This window comes from Erpetoichthys calabaricus, chromosome 10 (genome assembly GCF_900747795.2).
Source record: "Erpetoichthys calabaricus chromosome 10, fErpCal1.3, whole genome shotgun sequence".
Lineage (NCBI taxonomy): Eukaryota > Metazoa > Chordata > Cladistia > Polypteriformes > Polypteridae > Erpetoichthys > Erpetoichthys calabaricus.
The window spans coordinates 166,730,750-166,755,112 of record NC_041403.2 but is presented as its reverse complement, the minus strand read 5'-3'; the positions used below and the strand labels follow the sequence as shown (position 1 = coordinate 166,755,112).

Here is a 24,363-nt window from a genome sequence, read left to right as displayed (position 1 = left end):
CAAATCAATATTTGGTGTGACCTCCCTTTGCCTTCAAAACAGCATCAATTCTTCTAGGTACACTTGCACACAAGTTTTGAAGGAACTCGGCTGGTAGGTTGTTCCAAACATCTTGGAGAACTAACCACAGATCTTCTGTGGATGTAGACTTCCTCACATCCTTCTGTCTCTTCATGTAATCCCAGACACACTCGATGATGTTGAGATCAGGGCTCTGTGGGGGCCATACCATCACTTCCAGGACTTCTTGTTCTTCTTTACGCTGAAGATAGTTCTTAATGACTTTGGCTGTATGTTTGGGGTCGTTGTCCTGTTGCAGAATAAATTTGGGGCCAATCATACGCCTCCCTGATGGTATTGCATGATGGATAAGTATCTGCCTGTATTTCTCAGCATTGAGAACACCATTAATCCTGACCAAATCTCCAACTCCATTTGCAGAAATGCAGCCCCAAACGTTCAAGGAACCTCCACCATGCTTCACTGTTGCCTGCAGACACTCATTATTGTACCGCTCTCCAGCCCTTCGACGAACAAACTGCCTTCTGCTACAGCCAAATATTTCAAATTTTGACTCATCAGTCCAGAGCACCTGCTGCCATTTTTCTGCACCCCAGTTCCTATGTTTTCGTGCATACTTGAGTCGCTTGGCCTTGTTTCCACGTCAGAGGTATGGCTTTTTGGCTGCAACTCTTCTATGAAGACCACTTCTGGCCAGACGTCTCCGGACAGTAGATGGGTGTACCTGGGTCCCACTGGTGTCTGTCAGTTCTGAGCTGATGGCACTGCTGGACATCTTCTGATTTCGAAGGGTAATAACCTTGATGTGTCTTTCATCTGCTGCACTAAGTTTCCTTGGCTGACCACTGCGTCTACGATCCTCAACGTTGTGTTTTTTGTGCTTCTTCAAAAGAGCTTGAGCAGCACATCTTGAAACCCCAGTCTGCTTTGAAATCTTTGTCTGGGAGAGACCTTGCTGATGCAGTAGAACTACCTTGTGTCTTGTTGCTGTGCTCAATCTTGCCATGACATGAAACTGTCTTCCACAACCTCACCTTGGTAACAGAGTTTGGCTGTTCCTTACCCAGTTTTAAGCTGTTGCTGTTTCAGTTAATGACTGTGTTTCAACCTACGTGTGACATTGATGATCATTAGCACCTGTTTGGTAGAATTGGTTGATCAGACACCTGACTAGAATCCTACAAAATCCCTGACTTTGTGCAAGTGCACCTATAAGAATTGATGCTGGTTTGAAGGCAAAAGGTAGGAACACCAAACATTGATTTGATTTAGATTTTTCTTTTGTTCGCTCACTTTGCATTTTGTAAATTGATAACAATAAACAATCATTATTTATATATTTCTGAAAGCATTCTTTGTTTACAGCATTTTTTCACACCTGCCTAAAACTTTTGCACAGTACTGTATATAATAGAGAGAGAGAGAGAGACAGAACGGCACTATAAAACAGATAAATAGAAAAGAACCATAAAACAGACAGACAGACATTTACTGTCCCCAGGGGGAAACTTCGCTTTTTACAGAAGCTTTAGAAATAAATAAATAAATAAATAAACATCTGAACAAAGAAGAAAATTAAACAGAAATAAGTTCAGAAACAAAAAGAAAATCAATGAGATGGAAAGGCTGTATAAGACCGATGCTGGCAGGCAGTGTGGTCTTTGGACTTCAAACTCTGAGACTGTGGGTTCAAATCCTGCCACTGACACTGTGTGACCCTGAGCAATTCACTTCACCTGCCTGCGTTCCAGGTGAAGAACAAAAAAAGGAAGCCAGTTGTATCTTAAATGTTGTAAGTTGCCTTGGATAAAGACGTTAGCCAAATAATAAGTAATAATAAACAATAATGATATCTAGATAGATAGGAAAGTGCAATAAAATGGATGGATATGTAAGGCATTATATAACTGTAATTAAAAAGGCTTTAGGAACTGGGAGCGACAGGGAACAAATGCTGTGAAACTGGGTGAAGAGTCATGTCACGTAAGCTGGTTAGTGTTTTGTATTTTTAAAAAATGAAGTTATGTATTTTAGCCTGGTTCATCATAGGGTAAGAGAGAGTGGTGACATGTTGGTTGGACATGCAAGAAGAGTTTCACTGGATTCTGTACATGGGACAATAAGGATCCTGTAAGCCTAGTCCCGCCCACTCCACTGCCACTCAGTCGTGTAACTCCGCCCAGCCAGCGCAGCTTTGGGCATCTCGACCCGCCCAGCCAGCTACTTCCACTCAGTTGACTGCCACTGAGGCAGCGATTACTGCTCTGTGCCACCTCAGATCAGACACACGGCTTACATAAGTGAGTCTCTTCGCACTTCCTGAGAGGTTGAGAATACTGGGGTGGAGTGATCAGTTAAACAGATGTGCCTTTAGACTGAGCTCCTGTTGTTCATCTCCGGCTCCTCCTTTAATGATTAACAGAATATAGAAAAGTGAAACCCAGTGGGTACATGACGCAATAGTACCGTAAGGAAGAGCAGGTTGTAGGTGGTGTTCTTGCATATAGTTTAAATGAAAAATGCAAATTGTTTCTTCTTTGGGGAAAAAAAACGGACTCCTGGTGATTAATAAAACAGCTGATCCCCATGATAGACATTTACTTCCGTATTGTGCTGCTATATAAAAATGAAGTGAGGAAAATAACACATGCAATGAAGAATCAATAGGCAAAAAGACATGGAGAGAATGCGTCTTGTCATTCAATAAGAAATACGCCAATCCCGCCAGCCAACAAATGATTAAGACGGGGGCACATGAAGCCTTCTGCAGAACGGCAAGCCTTGAGCTTTCGACGCCGAAAGGCACAACACTCGGAGGCTGGATGGGGCTGAAGAATTCGGTCATGCCATTGGCATGCAGGCGTTACAGGATCCGCCGCATTCCACCTCCCGCACACTCACAGCTGCAACATTCCAGTTTAGCTCCACCTTCACGATTCTGTTTCCACGGGAAAGGGAATTTGGTCGCGTCTGTAATGAACCGATCAGGAGGCACAAAAGAAATATTTCAGTTGATTGTAATGGCTGAACATACTGTAGTAGTATTAAAAATGATAAAGTTTGGGACGCACGGCAAGCTATACGCCGGTCACACTCGGCATCTGTTAATGCCTTTTATACACTGTATAGGCAGTACACAGTGTACAAAAATATACACACACTCATAAATATACAGTGTATATATACATATAGTGTATGTATGTATATGTAGTATATACAGTATATGTAGTGTGTGTGTGTGTGTGTATATATATATATATATATATATATAATATATAGAATATACTGTATATATATATATATATATATATATATAGTATATATATATGTGTGTGTGTGTGTACATATATATATCCAAAGATACCCATTTTCTAAACCCCCAGGGCAAAGTTTCGGGGAAGCTGGCGACTGGGTACAAGGCAAGACCAATCCCAGGACATTGCACTAGTCCATCACAGGCTGAACACACACACACACGGGCCAGCTTATACATCACCAGTCCACCTAACCTGCATGTCTTTGTACTGTGGGAGAAAACCATGAATGCCCAGGGAGAACATGCAAACTCCATGTTGGAAGCACCCGAGAATCGAACCCCGGTGTCCTCGTTGTGGGGCATCTGCGTCACTCTTCTGCCCAATATAGATGCATTATATAGCGCCTTACACGTTGCATCAGTTCTAAACACGAATTTGCACCCTCGAGGTGTCCTAAAGAGAAGCTTGGCACTACAAGGTCTAACTAACTGGAGTGCCCAAATATAATGAGCGCACCCCTGCTATGCGCCCGTTGCTGGCTTCTGCTTCCCCGCGACCCGGCTGAGAATAAGAGGGTTTAGAAAATGGATGGACGGATGGCGAATACTCATTTATAGCAAAAACTAACTGGTGAGCGCCGCAGTCCCAGACTGTGTGGGTGATGCCCCCAACACCTAAAAGCATGCAGACCTCGCGCCCACCCTGCCTGACAAAGATGATGAAGTGTCGCATTCAGCCCATGCCGCTATGGACACACACGCACACATCGAAGCTTATCGTGCACCGACCCCCGTTTTCCTATCTTTAGAATTGTATTCAGTAAACATGAGGGTCAATTTATCTTGAGATTACTTTGATAATCATGTTCGTTGCCAAAGGTGCTTTATTGGGTCAGGATTGATTGTTCTGGATTTGGGTAGGATCGACCTTATCATAGGCACGATTGGGGTATCTCCTCTGATCGGAATCCACAAACTTGGGTCTAGAATAAACATGCTGGTGTATCATCCAATGAATCAGTCCTCTTGTATAGCGCCTTTGGGCAGCAAACCGTGTGCCACAAGTCATACAGAGACGGGATGAACGGAATTTCTGGTGGGTTGGAAGCCTAACTACTTTGACAACGACCTGAGCTGTCGATCAAATGACAAGGAATCGAGGCGCAGACCCGTCGGTTTAATGTTTTGGCGGCGGGATGTCCTGCCGAGTGCTTTGCAGAACGCGTGTATCGTTAACGTCTTGTTGTTTGTATTATAAAGCGTTGACATGATCAGTTTAAAATGACGGACACCTGGACCATAGCAGCATGGACAAGGAAGACTGGGAAACATCACAGGAGAAAGCGTTGGTCACTTCGCCTCAGATCCTCAGGTTTTCCGCGCACTGCCAGCCTAGTTTTCAGCCTCGTTACCGCACCGGACAGGCACGTGACAGCCTGCCCCTGAAACTTGACTCTTCGTCCTTGGGCATTGTTAGGTCTGGCTGATTTACGAGGGCGTTGTCTGCTCGTCCGGCAGCCGCTCAACCTGCTGGAATAGCCAGAAGGAAGAGGAAGAGAGAGAGAGAGAGAAAAAAAAATGAAAAACACATAAGAGCGTTCGTTCCCTGGGCGAGAGCGCTGCGGGCTTTCAGTTGGGTGAGACAGTTTCTTCGTGGTTGCCTCCCTTTTGTCAGCTCGTTTCCCATGAGATTCAGTGTTTGCTTCACTGTTTGGGCTGCATCTCCATGACGATAGTGAAGCGTGGAATCGGAGCCGAGGGTGACTGTGGCCAGTGGAGTAACAGGGAAGTAACAGCAAGCCCTCGTGCCCTAACAAAATGGGCCAGGGTGGCAAAGCTGGCATGAACTGTGTTCACCAGTGAACTTGAATCCGCAGCTGTGGGGAGCTTTGTGTTGGACACGGTCGTTGTATGCTACCTTGATACATAATTGTGAGTTGGCATTGTGCTGTCAAACTCGTATGTGCTATACCCGTTATGATGGGCCGAATACCTTGATACGTGACTGCAGGGTGGCATTGTGTTATCACCCTTGTCATGCAAGTATGCGCTGTGCCTCAGTACAGTGGACAGAACACTTTTAGACATTACCGTGGGGTGGCATTGAGAAGGGCGCTGCATCAGAGTGGACAGAACACATTGATTTGATCATTTGGAGTGGCATTCTGTTGGCACTGTTGTTAAACAGATATGTGCTTTGCCCATTATATATTGGACAGAACATGCTTAACCGTAGGCTGGCAATTGATATGCTGTGCCCTATTACAGAGGACAGAACACCTTTAGACATTACCATGGGGAGCATTGGGCAGGGCACTGCAGGTATGTTCAGTGCCCCATTAGAGTGGACAGAACACATTGATATGATAATTTGGAATGGCATTCTGTTGGCACTGTTTTCAAGCAAATATGTGCTTTGCCCATTATATATTGGTCGGAACACCTTGATACTTAACCACAGGCTAGCATTGATATGCTGTGCCCTATTACAGTGGACAGAACACCTTTAGACATTACTGTGGGGTGGCATCATAGGTAAGTGCTGTGCCCTATGATGGAAGACAGAACAGAAAGATACACTAATTTGGAGTGGTATTGTGCTGGCACTGTTGTCATGCGGGTACATGTGGTGCCCCTTTTCAGTGGAAAGAACACCATGGTGCATTATTGTAAGGTGGTATTATGCTGGGTATTCTAGTTATGTGTTATGTCCCATTGTAGTGGACAGAAGAGCTTGAAACATTAATTTTGGGGTAACGTTGTGCTGAGCAATACTGTCATGTGGGCACAAGCTTTGCGCTCTTCCAATGAGCACAACATCTTGATACATCACTGTGGAGTGGCATTATCCCGGGCACTGTAGGTTATGAGTTATATCCCATGATGGCGGACAGAACATTTTACATTTATTTGCATAACAGATGCTTTTATACAAAGCGACTTACAGAAGAGGTCAACATAATTGAGTAACATCAGTCTGGGGGACTGTTTGGGGACAAGTGTGAGAGGACAAGGTGGCAAGACTGATTACCACAAGTGAAGAGCACAGAACAAAATACAAGCGAGTTACACTTCCTGGATTTAAAATAAAAACTTAACAGCTAATGTCTCATAGACAGAAATTCACCAAATGAGAGAGTCTTCAGACACTCCTGATGCAGCAGAACACATTGATGAATGAATTTGTGGTGGCATTGGGCTGTCAGCTGTTGTCAGGCAGTTACTGTAGGTGTTGTACCCATAAAAATAGGCAGTGAGGTGGCATTGTGCTGGGCGCTGTTGTCGGGTAGGTTTGTGCTAATGCCCCATTACAGTGATAAGAACCCCTTGAATCATTAATCTGGGGTCGCATTGTGCTATGCCCCATTCAAGTGGAAAGGACACTTTGACACATTGAGTTGAGGTGGCACTGGGCTGGGCACTGCAGTCACACTACTACTAAACAAATATAAAAAACACTTTGACAGGTCCAAAGTGTTAAAGAATGACTAAAAACGCATGTAAAAAGTTAAAGCAATGTGCGTAACATTACCAGACAGTTTCTGCTCCCCTCGTTGTCTCTCGAGCTGAAGCCCGTCTTGTGAACAAGTGGGCAGAAGGTAAGAAACCACCCTGGATGGAAGGTCAGCCCATTATGGAAACACTTCCCCCCCTTCCCCCCCCCCCCCCCAAATCTTATTAAGTTAGATTCACCAAGAAACTGGCAAACCGGCGATGAACTGTGAAGGTTTGACATACTGTCTCAAACTCCAGTCCTGGAGGGCTGCAGTGGCTGCAGGTTTTCATTCTAACAGTTTTCTTAATTGGTGACCAGTTTTTGCTGCTAATTAACTCCTTTTCCTTTCATTTTAATGGATTTGTTTTTTTAAGATTTGTTCCCCTGAATTGCTTCATCGTTCCTCTCAGTTGCTTCATTTCTTTCCTTAAATGGCACCCAAACAGAAATGAAATGTGAAGTGAGTGAGCCAACAGAAGACCAACTTAGTCAGGGCCTCAAACTCCAACCAATTTCACTCCAACCAGTTGCTTAATTAGACACCGAGTCCCGTTGTTATTTAAACCCTTATTTAATTCCATGGCTTGTTGCTGCTCTTGTTGTGCAATGGCAGACATTTCTGAAAATGTTGATTTTCTTGTTTCTAAGAACACTGGGGACCTGAGCAGATCGACATTCCTGAGACCCTCATCTTTTGTTATTTTCAGATCTTGTGTGATGGACACCACTTGTTTTGGCTCATTTTGTATCTCATTATTGTTTGGCTGCCAATTAAGGAAAAAGAAACAACTAAGGGATCTGAGTCTTCAAGAGCAAGTCAATTAAAATGAATTCAAAAGAAGTGAATTAGCAGCAAAAACAGGTCACTCATTAAGAAAAAGGGTTAGAATGAAAACCTACAGCCACTGCGGCCCACCAGGACTGGAGTCTGAGACCCCTGCTGTGCAGGATAACACCTGGGGCCTCATGTATAACGCCGTGCGTAGAACTCACACTATAACATGGCGTAAGCACAAAAGCGGGATTGTGCGTACGCACAGAAAAATCCAGATGCAGAAATCTGTGCGCACGTATACTTTCACGTTCTTCCACTACATAAATCCCGACTTGCTTGAAAAGTAACGCACGTGCACGCGTCTTCTATCCCGCCCCAACTCCTCCCAGAATTACGCCTCTTTGAATATGCAAATCAATATAAATAGCCTTCTGTGAAAAAACAATGGGAAAAGCACGGGAGAAAATATAAGAATTTCAGCGAATACCAAGTGGAGGCAAATGAAAAACGTACTATTTGTTGGTTTAAACAGTGGTATAATCAACAAAAGGAAGCTGATCGAGTGACAGAGTGTCGGAGAAACTCGAAGGCTCAACTTCACAAAGTCGCACAGTGCCCGAAATAAAAAAGAAATCACATATCAAAGTCGCTGTGAAAAGGCGAGTCGTAGCCCACCGTCTGAGTGTCATATGAAAGCTTATTAGGGTACAAACAAAAAACATAGGCACACAGTGGGAAAAAAGCACGAAATGTCAACTTTAATCTCGAAATTTCCACTTTAATCACGTTGTTTATTTTGCCATTAAAGTAGAACATCATAAACTTCATCTTAAAATCGTTTATTTTACTAGTTTCTCAAGTAGCATGTTAAATGCTTTTTTCTGTGTTTGATCTTCTATGTGCTCTATGTGTGTGAATCACTACGTGCTTCCGTTCTTTCTCTTTCTCCGACAGGGCACAGAATGCATTACATTCGACATATTACAGCTCTCTGAATAATTAAAATACTGACATGTATACGTGATATCATTTTCAAGATGATAGGAATGAAAGCATGTTATTAAACATGGGAACACGGTGACGCAGTGATTGTTCATATCTCACGCAAGAGGCTTGCTGCACCATGTGCGACCTTCGATGAAATAATTTATTACAGAAGTACTGGCTCTTTCAAACCTCCAATTCCTGTCCATACTTTTCTTTCTCCAATCGCCACACAATCAGCTCTGTAATAGACGTTAAGCCATTTGTAAGCTTAGAACGCCGATTCTTCAAAACTTTTAAGGAACATTGAAATATTTTCGTAGTACATGTTTAATTATTCTATTCGTCTATCCTTCCAGTGTCGCGTCAGCACCAGCAAGAATACAGCGCAAGGCAGGAGCTATCCTTGAACCAGCTATATGCTGCGGCACCGTGTCCTCACATGTTTATTTATTAACAATACAGATTATTTAAATGAAGTTAGTTTTATCTGTATACTGTAAGCAACATATTTTGCTGCATTTCATCTTAAAAATGATATTGTCATCATGCGCGCTTTATAAAGTAGCGCAGGTTGTGCAATATTATAACTGTAGTGCAAGTTTACAGTGAGGTGATTGAGTGCGTTTATAGTTCTTGGGATGAAACTGTTTCTGAAACGCGAGGTCCGTACAGGAAAGGCTTTGACGCTTTTTGCCGTGGTTGAGGTAGTGTGTACTTGAAACTATATACCGATAATTCTCTTTCCGATCATCTGCTGCTGTGATTCACACTCAGATACAGTGATATAAATACTCCGAGTGGTGCAGTGAGAGTAATATGGAAAAAGATGATCTGCAGTGGCAACCCTTAACGGGAACAGCAAAAAGAAGAACAAGATGCAGTGAGCGTAACAACGCTAAAGCAGTTATGGTATTTGGAATACTATGACTATTCCCTGGCCCATTATATTGCAGCAGGTTAATTACAATCAGATGCATTACACTAATAAACAATATGCAGTTAATTTCAGTGTATTTATAAAGCCGCGTCAGGAATGTGGAGCTAAGAAAGAAAGGATGAGCACACAGGAACAGTAGTTTGACCATTCTGTGGACCATTATATTGTTACAGGTTAATTACAATCAGATGCATTAAATTTATGAACGATATGCGGTTAATTTCAGTGTATTTGACAAAGCCGCCGCCGTGGATGTGGATCTAAGAAAGAGTAACCACATAGGAACAGTAGCACTGCTTTGACGCTGGGTGCCGCCAGTCTGCAAAACCGAGCGGAGAAATTGCGTACGCCAAGGTATGAGTTACCGTGGAAATGTGCGTGGCTTTACGCCAAGTTTAGGTTTTATACATCGCGATTTGAGCGTGGAAAGGTTCGTACGCAACATTTCTGTGCGTACGCACCGTTTATACATGAGGCCCCTGGAGTACAGGACAAGCAATGCAAGGTGCTTTATTATGAACACACTTTACTATGTTGTAGATTTAATTTTTAAATGGATAAATTTGCCATCCGATACACTCCACGACAAAAAGTCACGTAGTGTGACGTCGGCTTAGAGCGCTGCCTTTCCCAGGTCAAAATTCAGTTCAACGTGCGAGTCTTTGAGACGTGCAAAAAAAACGAGTACTGGGAATAAAATTAACAGATGGCATGGGAGGTAGCGACACAGTGAGAAACTGAACCCGAGTTCGTGACGTCGTGAGCAGGGCTGTGGAGTCGGAGTTGAGGATTCGGAGTGGGAGACAATTTTGGGTACCTGGAGTCGGGGTCAGAGTTGGCAAAAAATGTACCGACTCCAAGTCCGAATAAATTTAAATTGTAATGAAAAAAAAAAATACAGCAACTTCAAATGTCTCATTGCACAAACACTAGTCGTAATTAAGTCCTTCTCTGATGTAAGAATAAAGCCGAGTGTATAGTTGTGCTACTACTAGTGTGAAGTTCAGATGAGCGATTGTACAACCTCCATCCATCCATCCATTTTCCAACCCGCTGAATCCGAACACAGGGTCACGGGGGTCTGCTGGAGCCAATCCCAGCCAACGCAGGGCACAAGACAGGAACCAATCCCGGGCAGGGTGCCAACCCACCGCAGGACACACACAAACACCAAGCACACACCAAGCACACACCAGGGCCAATTTAGAATCGCCAGTCCACCTAACCTGCATGTCTTTGGACTGTGGGAGGAAACCGGAGCGCCCGGTGGAAACCCACGCAGACATGGGGAGAACATGCAAACTCCACGCAGGGAGGACCCGGGAAGCGAACCCAGGTCTCCCAACTACCCACTGCGCCACCCGTTATACAACCTGACATTCACATATCGTAATCTGGATTATGATACATTACAAAAAGTGTTTTCATTTTATTTCAGATCTAATGTGTTTAACAAGTGTAATGATGCAGGTGGAGGTGTGTGCTATGGCGTGGTGTGTGTTCAGGGGTTCTTGTCTTTTGTTTAAACTGGCCAATACAGTAGAGAGGCCGCTTCCTAGCCAGTAGTTCTGTGGTAAAATGACGTGTGTGTTGCCTTCTTTCAATCAACATGGAAAATACATTAGCATATTAAATACAGAGGAGTCGGAGTCAGAAGTACCGGAAACTAAGGAGTCGGAGTCGAAGGATTTATCTACCGACTCCACAGCCCTGGTCATGAGGCAGGACCTTTGGACGGTTCTGTTATGTTGATATCCTGTACACCTTACCCTCACTTTTTTTTTTTTGGGGCCTTAAGGTTTTTATTGCTAAAATTTCATTCATCAAAGGTAATGGGGGTGACATGGCACTGTCACACAACTCTGCATTCCTAATTTGTCCTAAAATGGCACTTTATTGGGTTGTGCGGTTCCTCGAAGACCCATTTCACTCTTAGGAGGGTTCTTTGCACATGGAGTTGGTGCTTTGGACTTTGAAAAGGTTTGTAATACGAGGACAGAACGGAAATCTTTAATGTTAAGAGTAGGTAACCTGGCAGAATACTGACAGAGCCAGAAAACCTGAGCTTCGTCCCGAACTGTTGCATGCATGGAAAAGGGACACCTTGGTACGTTGATTTGGGGTGGCATTGGGAGCAATCGGGTGCTCATTGGCATTTCACAAATCTGTTATCACCTGCTCATGGCTATTGATGGAACCTGTTACAGATCTAATTAAGTAAATGTGTCAGTTCTTTTGGGAAACAAAAAATGCTTCCCCTATGGCATCGCTCTGAAGGACCCCTTTGGCGTCTTTATTTTTGATTGTGTAGGTTTGAATTGGTGTGCAGCTCAGTCGTTCTCCTGATGGGCATGGCGCTCTCGGCCACTTCCCCAAGACGTGTTAGGTGAATGGGTGTCTCAGAAATTGGCACGATGTCCCCTCCTGAACTAGCATTTCATCTGGGGTTGTTTCCTGCCTTGCTCTTGATGCTCTTCAGATAAACCCCAGATCCTTGTGTTCCAGAATTAGAATGAATGCATTCTAGAGGAATAAATAAAAAGCCATGTAAGTTCCTTATGCTCTGGAGTAATCAAACTAGACAAAGCAGTACATATGATTGACAATATATTGAAATGTAAGTTTGGCAGAAAGTGTTTTGCCAGAGGAGTAAAGCAGCACCAACTCCTGAGCCCACGGTCCCATGTTGCCCATTATAAAGCAGTAGGCAGGGTGGCCTATTGCTGGAGCTCTGGACTGCAACCCACAAAAGTAGCAGTTCAGTCCCCCTGCACTGACTTCCTCCCCAACTTGAAGTTCAGCTGTATACCGTACCCAGTATAAAGGCGCTACATCAAATACAGCCCCTTTGTTTGTTTGTCCGTTAGCCCGATTACAACACGGTGCCCCTTCTTTGTTGCGGCCGCGCTGGGATAGCTTGGCAGTTAACAACACGCCGCGTGACGTCACGCACCCTTCCGGCGCGCCCCTCCCCCCTCGGGGTTATTTTGGGCAAAAGGCGCGTGAGCCTTCTGGCTCCGCCCCCCACACTGCACCGCCGCCGCCGCCGCTGCTCGCCCTTCATTCACGCCGCACGCACTTCTGGCTCTAATAAACACAAAGGGTCACGTGACTCCTCCTGCAACTGACTAACCATTACATCAGCAGGCAGCCAAACAGAGCCGCTCTTAAAGGGGCCACGAGAGACGGCGGGGCCCACCCATGCCGTACAAGACTGGAGAAAACGGGCAAACCAAGGAAGGGAACTGATGGCACTTTCCGGGCCCGGAGATAGTGCCAGGCATTGAGCCTTGCTGAAGCAGACATTGTGTTCTCAATATAAATAGACCACTGGTCCTTGGTGACTTCAAGAGCTCAGAGGCATTCATTTAGTCTGACACATTTTGATGTAGATAGAGCCTGGAAGGCTTGGCTTGTGTATAAACTCTTGTATTTATCATTTTCTGCAGCAAGAAAATATTAGGACCCCTTCCTGAAAAATAAACGGGTTATTCGGCAACTATAATTTGGTCCTATATGAGTGAGTGAGTTGTGTGAACCCCATGATGGGCTGGGACACAGTTAAAGCTTGATTCCTGCCTGGTGCCCATTGCTGCCAGTAACCCCACACTACATTAGCTGGTTAGAAAAATGGATGGATGAATCTCCTCATTCACCTGGTGGCACAGCATTTAACCCGGCCACCTCGCTGCCTTGGGGAGCTGAATTCAATTACTGGCCCAGTCTCTGTCCATGTGATATGTATAAGAGGAATCTTGCTACATAATAATAACAAATTGTATTTGTAATAGCGGTTTACCTAGACAGTGGGGAGCCACTTTGACCACCATCAGTGGGTAATTGTAGATTCAGTTCTGGTCATCTTTGTCTCATTGAGGTCAGTGACATTGGTGTGGTGGTCTTCCCAGTGGTTAAAGTTGGGCGTGCACCCTCAAAGATGTGGGTTCAGATGTCAACAGTGGCTTGCTGTGTGAACCTAAGCAAATCACATAATCTGTCTGCTTTACATTGTGGGTATGGTTCTGATGTGGGGGCATATTTGTGAAATGGATAGCATTGTTGGTTGGCATCATGCGTTTGAATGATCTTACCACAAATTTAGAGTACAACTGGCTTGATTACCAGATAGGGTGTGGATATGCTTCCAGTGTTCGTGCTAGGCAGGTTAGGTGAATTGGCAATGCTAAACTGGACCAAGAGTGTGTGTTTGTCCTGTCACAGACTGGCATTCTGTCCAATGATTGTTCCTGCCTTGAGCTTCCAGCTTCCCTGCGGCTCTGACCAGAATAAGTGAGTTTGAAATTGATGGATGGATGTTTATGTTGGTATTGTGCCATGATATAACCACGGCCTACCACGTCTTTATGAAAGTAGACATCTTATCTTGGGCCCACTACTGCTGTTTTAAAGTCTACAAACCTCCAGATCACTGTCTGGGAAAAAATAGATAAATCTATAGATGGAAATAAAGCAAGAGATGGTGGTCACCAGGACAGATTTAAGCTGTGACACATTTTTGACCTGCGAAAGATTTCATTACTTTCATTGTAGAAATCCAGGAACTGTTGCTTGTTATGTGTGATTTAAAGGCCTCTTTAGATAAAGCCATCATCTAAATAAATACATTGTAAGAGCTTATTCCTGTCATTCTGGTTATCGGGGTGGGTCTAAGAGTTTGCCGCCCCAAACAAAAGCCAATTATGCGAAAGTGAAACACAATCGCGCGTGTGGTCTGACTCTGCCTGGGGGGGTCTGAAAGGGCAGTTGTATGGCCCCTTTAAGAAGCTCTCCCACGTTTGACTTTAAAACCAGACGCCTTCCTCCCCCATCGGCTATTGGTGGATTTCTACCGTGGAAGGCGGGCGTTCATGTCGGCTGGAATTCTGCCCGTGAACTCTGATTGGCTGGCGGAGTGGCATACGTCGGACTATAAAACAGCGCTAAAAATAGTTTCAGTCTCATTTGCTTGGGACGATGCGTGAGGAGGGTGGCACTGTGCGGAGAGCTTGCCGCTGAAGAGCGTCGCAGTTGAACACAGGAAAGTCGCCACCGTGCTCGGCTCCTCTGACCCACAGTCCTAGTTGGCACCTGGACAAGGACTCCTGACTGGCAAATCCGTACGGGCTGAGGATTTTCCCAGAACCTCGTGAAGTTTGTTGGTGGGAGTTAATTTTTCGGACTTGGCGCTCGTCCTTCCTCCTTCCGTCCGGCTTGCCTTGCGAACAGGAAAATGGAATTTAAAGTGGAGGCGCATCGGATTATGAGCATCTCGTTGGGAAAGATTTACAACTCCAGGGTTCAACGAGGCGGCATTAAACTCCACAAAAACCTTCTGGTGTCTTTGGTGTTACGAAGCGCCCGGCAAGTCTACCTCAGCGACTACTACCAAGGGGTCTGCCTGAACGCCCAAACGATGGACACGGCGCAGCCCTGGCCGCCCGGAGAGACCATGGACTCGGAACTCGACGAGAACGACTCGAGAGAACACGAGCTGCCCCACGAGGTAGGGAGCGACGTGCGGACCTCCACTCCGGAGCGCCCCGGCAGCCCTGTCCCGGCGCTCCTTAACGACGCGGTGGCGGCGCCTCAGCCAGTAGCCCCTCCCCAGCTGCCCAGCCGGCGCTGCTCAAACGCGGCCGCGCGCGAGGGGGAAGCAAACGCGACGCGGGAATGCGGCGCCCTCGGGGGCGTGGAAAGTGACTCAGACACGCCGTCTAACCCGCCGGCGGCTTCCTTCTGCAGGAAGAGGCGAAGCTGTGAGAAGATGACGACTCCGCCGCCGGAATCGCCTCTGAAAAAGATCAAGCAGCAACAGCAGCCCACGGCAACCACCAACACCACCACTACTACTACTACGACGACAGCGGCACAGGAGTTGCCGCCACCGGTGGGCGACGGAGAGGAGGAGATGGACACGAGCAACGTCTCCAGTCTCATTTCTATTTTCGGTTCCAGTTTCAGTGGACTTCTCGGTAAGGAAAGCCCGGCGTCGGAACCGGGTGCCGAGGACAGTGAGCCCGACCCTCCATCGGGACAGATCTGCTGCGAACAGGTGCTTAAGAACATTGCGCCCTGGAGCACGGCCATTGTGGCCTTTTAGCGCCCTGCAAGTTGGGGGAGGGGGTAGTGGAGGGGTGGGGGGAGCTGGCTTCCCCACGTGTGCACACACAGAGTGAGGGGAGGCTCACAGGGGGCTCTCCCCGCGGACCGGAAGCGGAATTGGCAGCGAAGGCTGGCGCCCACTCGGACCCCTATGGGTTGCCCGCTGGCCCAGCGCTGCGGACTGGAACGCCTCCCACTATTGCGGACTGGACTTGTCTTTGTTTTATAAAGACGTGTATTATTTGTAGACCTGTACAGACGTGTTTCCATTTTTTAATTACAGTTCTGTATTTTGCGCCTGATTTACGAGACGTGTGCGTGTGTTTCACGCGGATTAAACGTTTTGAAAACGAAATCCAACTTCTCTCTGTCGTGTGTCTTGTTTCCAGGAAAAACCAAAGGTGGTATCTTGGTGAAGGAGGAGATTTGGATCACCTCTTTCTTTACATTTTGTTCTGTCAGAATGGATATAAATGTTTTTTTTTAATGAAAAGAGGCGTTGAAAAGAGTCCTCCTGGATTATTTTAAGGTTAAGGGTATGGCGATAGGGTTTTGGTTTTGGAACTCAACTTTGTTTTTCTGTTTTTGGATGCCATTCTGACTGGGCAAATTTTCAATTAAAAATACAATTCAGATCCTTCACTTTCCACACTGGCTGCTCAGCTGAATTTATTATTTTGGGAGGATACCTTATGGCAGCTGCAGCATTCCTGGCCAAATGAAAGGTCTCAATTGAGATGCACGGTGATCAGTTGTTGAATTTCTAGATTTCTGTCCTGCTGCACATCAATTTCAAAATATGAAGGAAAACCACATTGAGGGGGCAGTCGTCGTATGTCTGCAGGGACAAGCCGGCCTGCTACACAAATATGTTGATTGGCTCTTTCAGTATGCTGCAGAGGAGGGAATGATTTTTTTTTTTTTATGCAAATTCGTGGGAGTGAAAGGTTAATTCTGTTAATCACATGACAATCTTGAGTGTTACTTCTCTGATGTTCATGCATTTCCTTTAAATTTTTTTAAAGGTGGAGAACTATCCAGATTGGAATTTCAAAGCTTTTAATTGCATAACATCTTGAGTGTCACCTGCCTGGCGTTTGTGTATTCAGTGTCCTTAAATTAGGGGTGTCAAGCTCAGATCCTCATTTAGTGACCGACTTTTGCTTCTAATTGACTGCTTTTGGTTTAACTTTAATTGCTTTTTTTAATACTACTTAATTGCATTTTTTTTTTTTGTTCCTTACATGGCAGCCGAACAAAAACGTGGTGTGAGCCGACGGATGACCAGCCATGTTAGGACCTTAAACTCCAGCAAGTTTGTAAAATTAGCAGCCAGTTTTTCATTTTAATGGTAATCTGTTTTGCTCTTATTCTGCCACACCAATCATTTCCAAAAACGGATTTTTTTTTCTCTAAAAGCACTGTGAAAATGTTGTGGGTCAGAGCTGATCAACATTACCGAGAGCGTCACTTTTCTTTATTTTCAAAGACTGGTGGACGCTTAAGTTAGCTGGTCGTCTGTTGGCGCCTTTTGCATCACCTTACAGTATTGCTAGACTACTAATTAAGTGGGGAAAAAACTGCAATTCAGGGGGTCAGTCTGCGTCTTATGTAGCAAGTCTGTTAAAATGAAAGAAAAAAGTTGATTAGCAGCAATCAACTTGTCACCAATTAAGAAAATGGTTGGAATGTAAACCTGCATCCACTGTGTGCCCTCCAGAATCGGGGTTTGACACCCTTGCCTTAAATTAGAGATGGAATGCTGTCAGAATGAAAGTCCAGACTCCAAAGGTTTTGGGTGTAGCCTCTTCCTGTCCACTGTTTTGCTTTGCATAAATGTCTTTGTGGCTTCCTAGGGGGTGCAGATGGTTTTGTGATCTTTAACATTTTTTTTTTTTTTTTTTTTGAAGTGGTGGGGTGGGGAGATAGAAGCATTTGTAGCTGCCCTGGGTGCACAGATGTCCCCCAAGCCTGTATGCAGAGCAAGGGTGGAGAGTGAGTGGTGAGCTGTCTCTGTTGGTGAGATTTGCATCTGAATTATTTATCACCTTTTTTTTTCTTTTTGAGTGCAGAATGGAGTCAGCAGCAGTCCAGGGGAAACATTTCCTCTGATGGGTTACGGGGCAGGGGGGTGGTTTGCACACCCTTCCACACCAGACAGAGAGGGGTTATTTGACCCCTTGTGTGTTTTGGAAGCTAGGAAGAATGGTGGTTGACAATTGCTGAGCGGTTCTTTCATTTCCTGCCGGCAACCTTTTTTTGTTAATGTGAAAGTTTGAAAAAGTGGGACCACTAGGCAAAGAGATGCCCTCCAGCCGCTTCCATTTGTTGTGTGGCATTTGGTGTTTTAAGCAAATGGATTCTTGTGAATTTGCTTTTGTAAAGGTGGCCAACCCTGTTGGGGATTGTGTTTTTTTCCCCCTTCTTGTATTCACGTTGCCTTTGGGTACAAGGAGCCTCCTGGCGAAGGGGGGGTTTTAAACATAAGTGACGGGGAGTTCTATAAAGAGGAAGCGTTTCGAATGGTCTGCCTTTCCTGATTATTTTACCAACACTGCGTCAGGCATGTGGGATATGTGAATTGGCGTACCTGAGACGTGGACCCGGACATGTCGAGGCCTGTGAATGAGAATCGCTGAGCTTGGAACTTCCTCAGCCTTGCATGTTTGCTTTGACCTCATGTGGCTTGCTTATTTTGTTTTCCTCACCACGACTGCCCCAAAACGGACCACCCCAACGTGGACTCCCATATTCATCTTCTTTTTAAAACTGTTCAGCGTTGCTTTTTGATTTCAGTCAGTTGTTGCTCTTTACTTCACAGGGTATGCCCGCCTTGGGCTTCGCTTCCATTGTGTAAAAATGGTCTGCCAGGCCTTTAGGCAAGAATTAAGCACCGAGTACTGGCAGGCGTCATCCTGGCACCGCACGTCTCTCTCCCATTTCTACGTAGAATGGCCGTTTGCGAAGCTCTGCTGGTGTGCCGGAAGTTGCAGTACTTCTAGTGTGTGTTGGGAGTCCTACCAGCAGTGACCTACATTTTAATTTTTTTTCCAAACTGCCTCTTATTCTTGTATTCTTTTTGAAGCCCACTGCCACCTTTTTTAGAGACATCTTTTAAGAAGTTTGAAGAATTAAAATTGTTAGAAATTTTGAATGTTTGAACAGTCAGAAATTTTGAATGTTTTTGGAAATCGCAGGCTATTAGCGGAGGTCCAGTATGTTCTGCCCCTTTGAAACATCAGACATACTTGAGGCTTCCCCCTTCTGTTTTGATTGCAGATTTTCCTTTGCTTCATAATAACCCATTTAATTTTATAACTTTATGTAGAGCAGCGGGTCTCCACCTCTGATTCTGGAGTGCTACTGTGGCTGCAGGTTTTCAGTCTAACCTTTTCTTAATCCGTGACCAGTTTTTTTTTGTGCTGCTGGTTTAACTTCTTTACCATAATTAGGATTGTGTCAACATTTCAGACACAGACCTCTTAAATTATTTTTAATTAGCAGCTGACACGTCCCTAGCTAGCCTGTGTCCATCACACAATATCTGAAAGTAAACAAAGGTGTGACGATGTGTCGGTAATGTTGATCTGCTCAGGTCCACAAGCCCATTTTTGAAGGTTCTCTTAGAAAAAGGAAAATAACAAGAAATGTCTGTTGTGGCAGAACGAGGCCAGCCAATGGCGTTAAATGCAGTAGCAGGTTTAACAAGACGTGGCTTCTGATTAAGAAATCGCCTGGAGTTTGAGGCCCTGAGTTAGCTGGTCATCTGTTGCCTCAGCAATTCAGATGGTTAAAATGGAGGGATAAGGTAATTAGTGAGAAATGGTCACTCATTAAGGAAAGGGTTAGAATGAAAACCTGCAGTCACTGTGGTGCTCCAGGACTTGAGGACAGGGGTATATTCTGGGCCTTTAGCTTTTATTATAGCACCCTGACTTTTTATTTATGTGGATCAGGAGTACTCAAGACAATTAACAACCAGCATAGCAGACATAGTCAGACCCGCTAATTCAGGGGTGTTGAACTCCAGGCCTGGAGCTCCACGAGGTGGCTGCAGGTTTTCACTTTAACCAGTTTCTCAATTAGGATCTTATTTAAAGACTAATAAAGCATCGTTTTTAGGGCGTTAAGTGTTCTGAGTTGTAATCAGCAAACTAACTTTTATTTTTAAACAACTGCATTAGTTTAATTGTTGCTTGTTTTCTTAACCACCCATCAGTTAATAATGAGGTGCAAATGGCGATCCAGGAGCGCTCTGGTTAACGTCCATCCATTTAAATCTGTGTACTGGCATCGTGAAGTATTTCTGTTAAGAATGAGAGGAAAGGGAAGGACCATGAGGGACAAATCTGTCCCGGCCCACAGACCATATGGAGAATGTTCTTGGAAAGCAAAACATCTGTAATGTGATAAAAGATTCCTCTTGGAAGAGAGGAAAGTGCTGAGAAGCCATAGAATTCAATACACTGTTTTCATTACCTGCAAGGCTTGCAATGCCTCCTAACCACGAAACTGGTTGGAATGAAAACCTGCAGCCACTGCGGACCTCCGGGACTAAAGCTGAATACCCCTGATGTGGAGTATATTCTGTTATAGCACAGTGGTTCCCAAATTTGGTCCTAGGGGACCCACCGTGGCTGCAGGTTTTTGTTCCATCCAGATTCACAATCGGTGATGATAATCGATAACAATTGATCTCATTTAATTAGCTGGTCTTTTTTACTCTTCTTATTCTGCATTCAGAAAAACACAAGAGTGTGGTCTTTACATTTATAAGACACTTGGAAATATTTCTGTTTTTTTTTTTTTTCTAAAGCTATAAATGCTTAACACTCTTGTTGTTTTCCTATTATTTTCCCCCTTTTCCTGTGTAGTTTGCTCCCTTCATTTAACCCTAATAGTGACAATTAACAACCAGCACAGCAGACACCCGGGATGATGAAAGCAGCAGCAAATTCAGTGTCAGACCCGCTGATTCAGGGGTGTCAAACTCCGGTCCTGGTGGGCCGCAATGGCTGCAGGTTTTCATTCTCCCCCTTTTCCTGATCAGTGACCAGTTTTCACTGCTAACTAACCTTTTTCCCTTCGTTTTATTAGCCCTGTTTTTAAATCCTCCGAATTGATTGTTCTTTTCATTAAATGACAGCCAAACAGAAATGAGAAGTGAAACAAGCTAACGGATGACCAGCTAAATTGGGACTTCCACTCCAATCACTTAATGAGAAGCCCATTCTTGCTGTTAATTAAACTGGTTATTTAATTCCTTGGCTTGTTGCTGCTCTCATTCTGCCACAACAGACATGTTCCAAAATTTTCTGTTTTTTCTAAGAACACCATCAAGCCGTTTCGGTGACCTGAGAGATCAACCTTAACGAGACCGCCACCTTTCTTTATTTTCAGATATTGCGTGATGGGCACAGGTGAGGTGGTCATGTGGCGGCTTGTAGTGTATCTCATTATTGTTTGGCTGCTCATTAATAAAAAAAAAAACCACAAAGGGGCTTGAGCCAAGCTAATTAAAATTAAGGCCAAAGAAGTTAAGTAGCAACACACCCTGCTCACTAATTAAGGAGATGGTTAGATTGAAAACGTGCAGCCACTGTGGAGTTTGACACCCGTGCTCTAATTAGCAGATAATCAATTAAATAACCAGAACACCTGGAAAAGCAGAATGAAAATTGGGCTGAAAATAATTTTTACAACTAAAAAAAAAAAACTACACATTCCCCATATAACTGCTTATTACATTTTAATAAAAATCCTCCAGACTTTGTAATTTCTACATTGACTCCAAAACACAGAAACTGGGAAATAATGACTTACGTAATTAGGCTAAGAGTCCAATGATAAATGAAAGTTGGTTGCCTGCAGCCACAGGGGGGTCCCCGGGACCGAGTTTGGGGACCACTGATGTAGCACTTTGAATTGTATTTATGTAGAGCTGTGGTACTCGGCTCCAGTCCAGGAGGTCTGCAGCGGCTGCAGGTTTTCGCTTGAACCAGTTTCTCAATTAGGACCCCTTTATGTACTAATAAATTTGTTTTGTTTGTGAGTTGAGCTGCAGTTTTTTTACGACTCGGACCCCTAAATTGCTGATGTTAGTTTTAATCACCTGCGAAGGTGTTGCCCGTTTTTCTTAACCAGCCATCAGTTAATAAGGAGGTGCGATTGACAGAAGAAATCAGCAGCGCTCCCAGTTAAGCTTCTTCCACTGAAACCCGTGTGCAGGCATCACAACATACTTGTCAGTTTAAAGGTTTGAAATAAATGAGAGAGAGAGAGATGGGAAAGGCCAAGAGAAACAAATCTGCTCGGGGACCACACAACATATAGATACTTTATTAATCCCAAGGGGGGGGGGGGGGGGGGGGGGTATGCACGACGTTCTCAGAAATGACACCCCTGCAGTGGGATTGTCTTGGAGGATTGGAGGCCCTAACAGGCCACAGAATGAATTACAAAGTTTCATTGTCTGCCTATGGTCCGAGTGAAAACCTGCAGCCCACCTGACGTCTCCCCTGTTTCATGGGACGTTGTCTACCTGCCTTCCCATGTGATTTAGTCCTTTGGCCGTCCTGAATCCCCTCATTTATGGTTTCCTCGTTTTATTTATTTGCAGCCCCACTCCCACTTCACAGAGCAGGCTGCGTTGGCCCACCCGGACTCTTTCCGCTGATGAGCTCCATTCGTTTCCCTGGCCCACCCTGAAAGGAACACTGCTTGCCGTGCTGTGGACATTTTGAGGTCACCTGTCCATCCCAGCAGGGTGCAGTGAATCCTCACAAGCGGGTGCCATCCAAGCCCCAAACAGATGCCTGCAGGAATGTCAAGCTTTGACAGTTGTCATGTAAGAATCTGCTCATGCCAACGACGAAGGCTTGACATTTTAGGAATCTTGTAATGCACAGCTGGAGTTTTGTTTTTTTGGCACTTTTGACAGAGAGTCTGGGATGTCCGCGCTCGCCCGTGAGTTTTGTCTGTACTAAGGGCGGTTCAGAAGCAAGCAACGGACAACTCTGAATCCCCCACGGCACAATTACATCGAAGCAATGAAGGTGTGGTGGCAATCCTCTGAGAGGTTGGAGGAGGGAGGAAGACCCCCCTGTGAAGTCCCAGTGGCGTCAAAGCAATAAGGAAGTGGTGGTCTGCTGTGAAGTACAGATTGAGCAGAGGCCATAATGGGGGTCTCTTGTGTAGTCTCAATAACATCAAAACAATAAGAGGGTGGTGGACCCATGAGAAGTCCTGACCACATCAAAACAATAATGGGTGTTTGGGGTTGTCGGGCGTCCCATGAAGTCTGACTATGTTGAAAAAATGCGGGGGGGGGGAGTCCCATGAAGTCCAACTGTATTGAAACAATGGTGGAGGGGGGGGGGGGGGTGCTGCATCCCATTAGTGTCAAAGCAGTAAGCGGGTGGTAGTCCCATGTGGAGTCCACATTGAGTTGAGGCAATGACAGGGGACCCCCCACATGTTGAAGCAATGAGGAGGATGCTAGTGAACCCCCCTCCCCCATGAAGTCCTGAGTGCATTAAAGCAAAATTGTTGTTGTCCCCCATGAAGTCCAATTTGCTCTGAAGCAGTAAGGGGGTCGCCCCCTGCGGAATTCCGATCACAGAGTGTGTTAGTATCATTTTGTAAACTTTGTGTGTTTTGTCAAGTGAAATGGCGAGTGTCAAAGGAAGGGGGCATGGGGGGCGGGGGGGGGGGGTGTTTGAGAGTTGAGAAGTTGATGGCAAAGCTGGCGATTCAATCAGGAACTGAAGACACTGAAATGCTGGTCCCATATCGATGACATTTGTTTTTTTTTTGTGATTTTTGGTACATTTCCAGTCCCCTTGTATTGTGCGGGTCATTTTGGGAGGGTGGGACTGGACCGGACCGCGTGTCTGCCTGAGGAGGTTGCCGAGCAGGATGCCCGTGCTATTTGTGTCGTCGTGGTGGGTGCGGTGACATGCCGTACCAGGGCCCGCTCCCCGACCTGACCTGTGGGACCCTCTTAGCCCAGTGAGTATGGGAACGTCCATGATGGTGTCCTGACCTGATGCTGCCAAGATGGCTCCTCACAACTGACTGTACGGCTGGATTAAACGGGTCCAGTATGTGGATGGTGTCGTGTGGTGACAATGCCACACATGCTTGTCCTGTTCTTGTCACCTCTGAAGTGACCGGTTCAAATGTCAGTGTGATCTTCTGGAACGGAATCCCAGCAGGTAAACCCTTCACGTGAAGCGATGCTGTCATGTCTGACCTTCTGCCACACTACTGTAGAGTACTGAGGCGGGGAGAGCTGGACGAGGCCTGTGAGTGCCAGCTGTGCCCTCTCTGCCAGCGTCTTGACCGTCAGAGCTGGGCAGTTACCATCACTGATGCAGCCACTGGGAAGGCTGTTAGGGCTGAAAAGACTGGACATAAAAGCAGGTGGTGGGGACCATCCCCAAATCATGAAGATGAACGCGGCTTGTGCATCAGAAAATGGCCGAGCCCAGCACACCTCCCACCATTAAGTCATTCCCAGCTCTCGCTTTAGAGCTCGGCCTTTGCGCTCTCACACGTCTTCTTCCTCTCGCTCATCTGTCTGACAGCAGGGGTGATGTGACACTCTAGCACAGAATGCTTCCTCGGGGGAGGGGAGAGGTGGTCTGAGTAACACACACAATGCCCCCCACCCCAACCCCACCGGCCACTTTCTTCTTTGGTTTGACCTTTGACCATCCACGCATTGTGCTTCAGAAGCTGCACCACATGGCCTTCTCGTTCTCCCTTTAGCTTGTGGAGCCTCCACA

At 45.5% G+C, this 24,363-nt stretch overlaps 1 protein-coding gene across 1 annotated transcript; it reads left to right on the top strand.

Moving 5' to 3' along the window:
* Positions 1–14,420: 14,420 nt before the first annotated feature.
* ier5 (immediate early response 5) lies at positions 14,421–15,929 on the top strand. The gene has a single exon (XM_028812412.2). It carries the CDS (start codon positions 14,703–14,705, stop codon positions 15,570–15,572), a length of 870 nt encoding a protein of 289 aa, XP_028668245.2. The 5' UTR covers positions 14,421–14,702; the 3' UTR covers positions 15,573–15,929.
* The last annotated feature ends 8,434 nt before the right edge of the window (positions 15,930–24,363 follow it).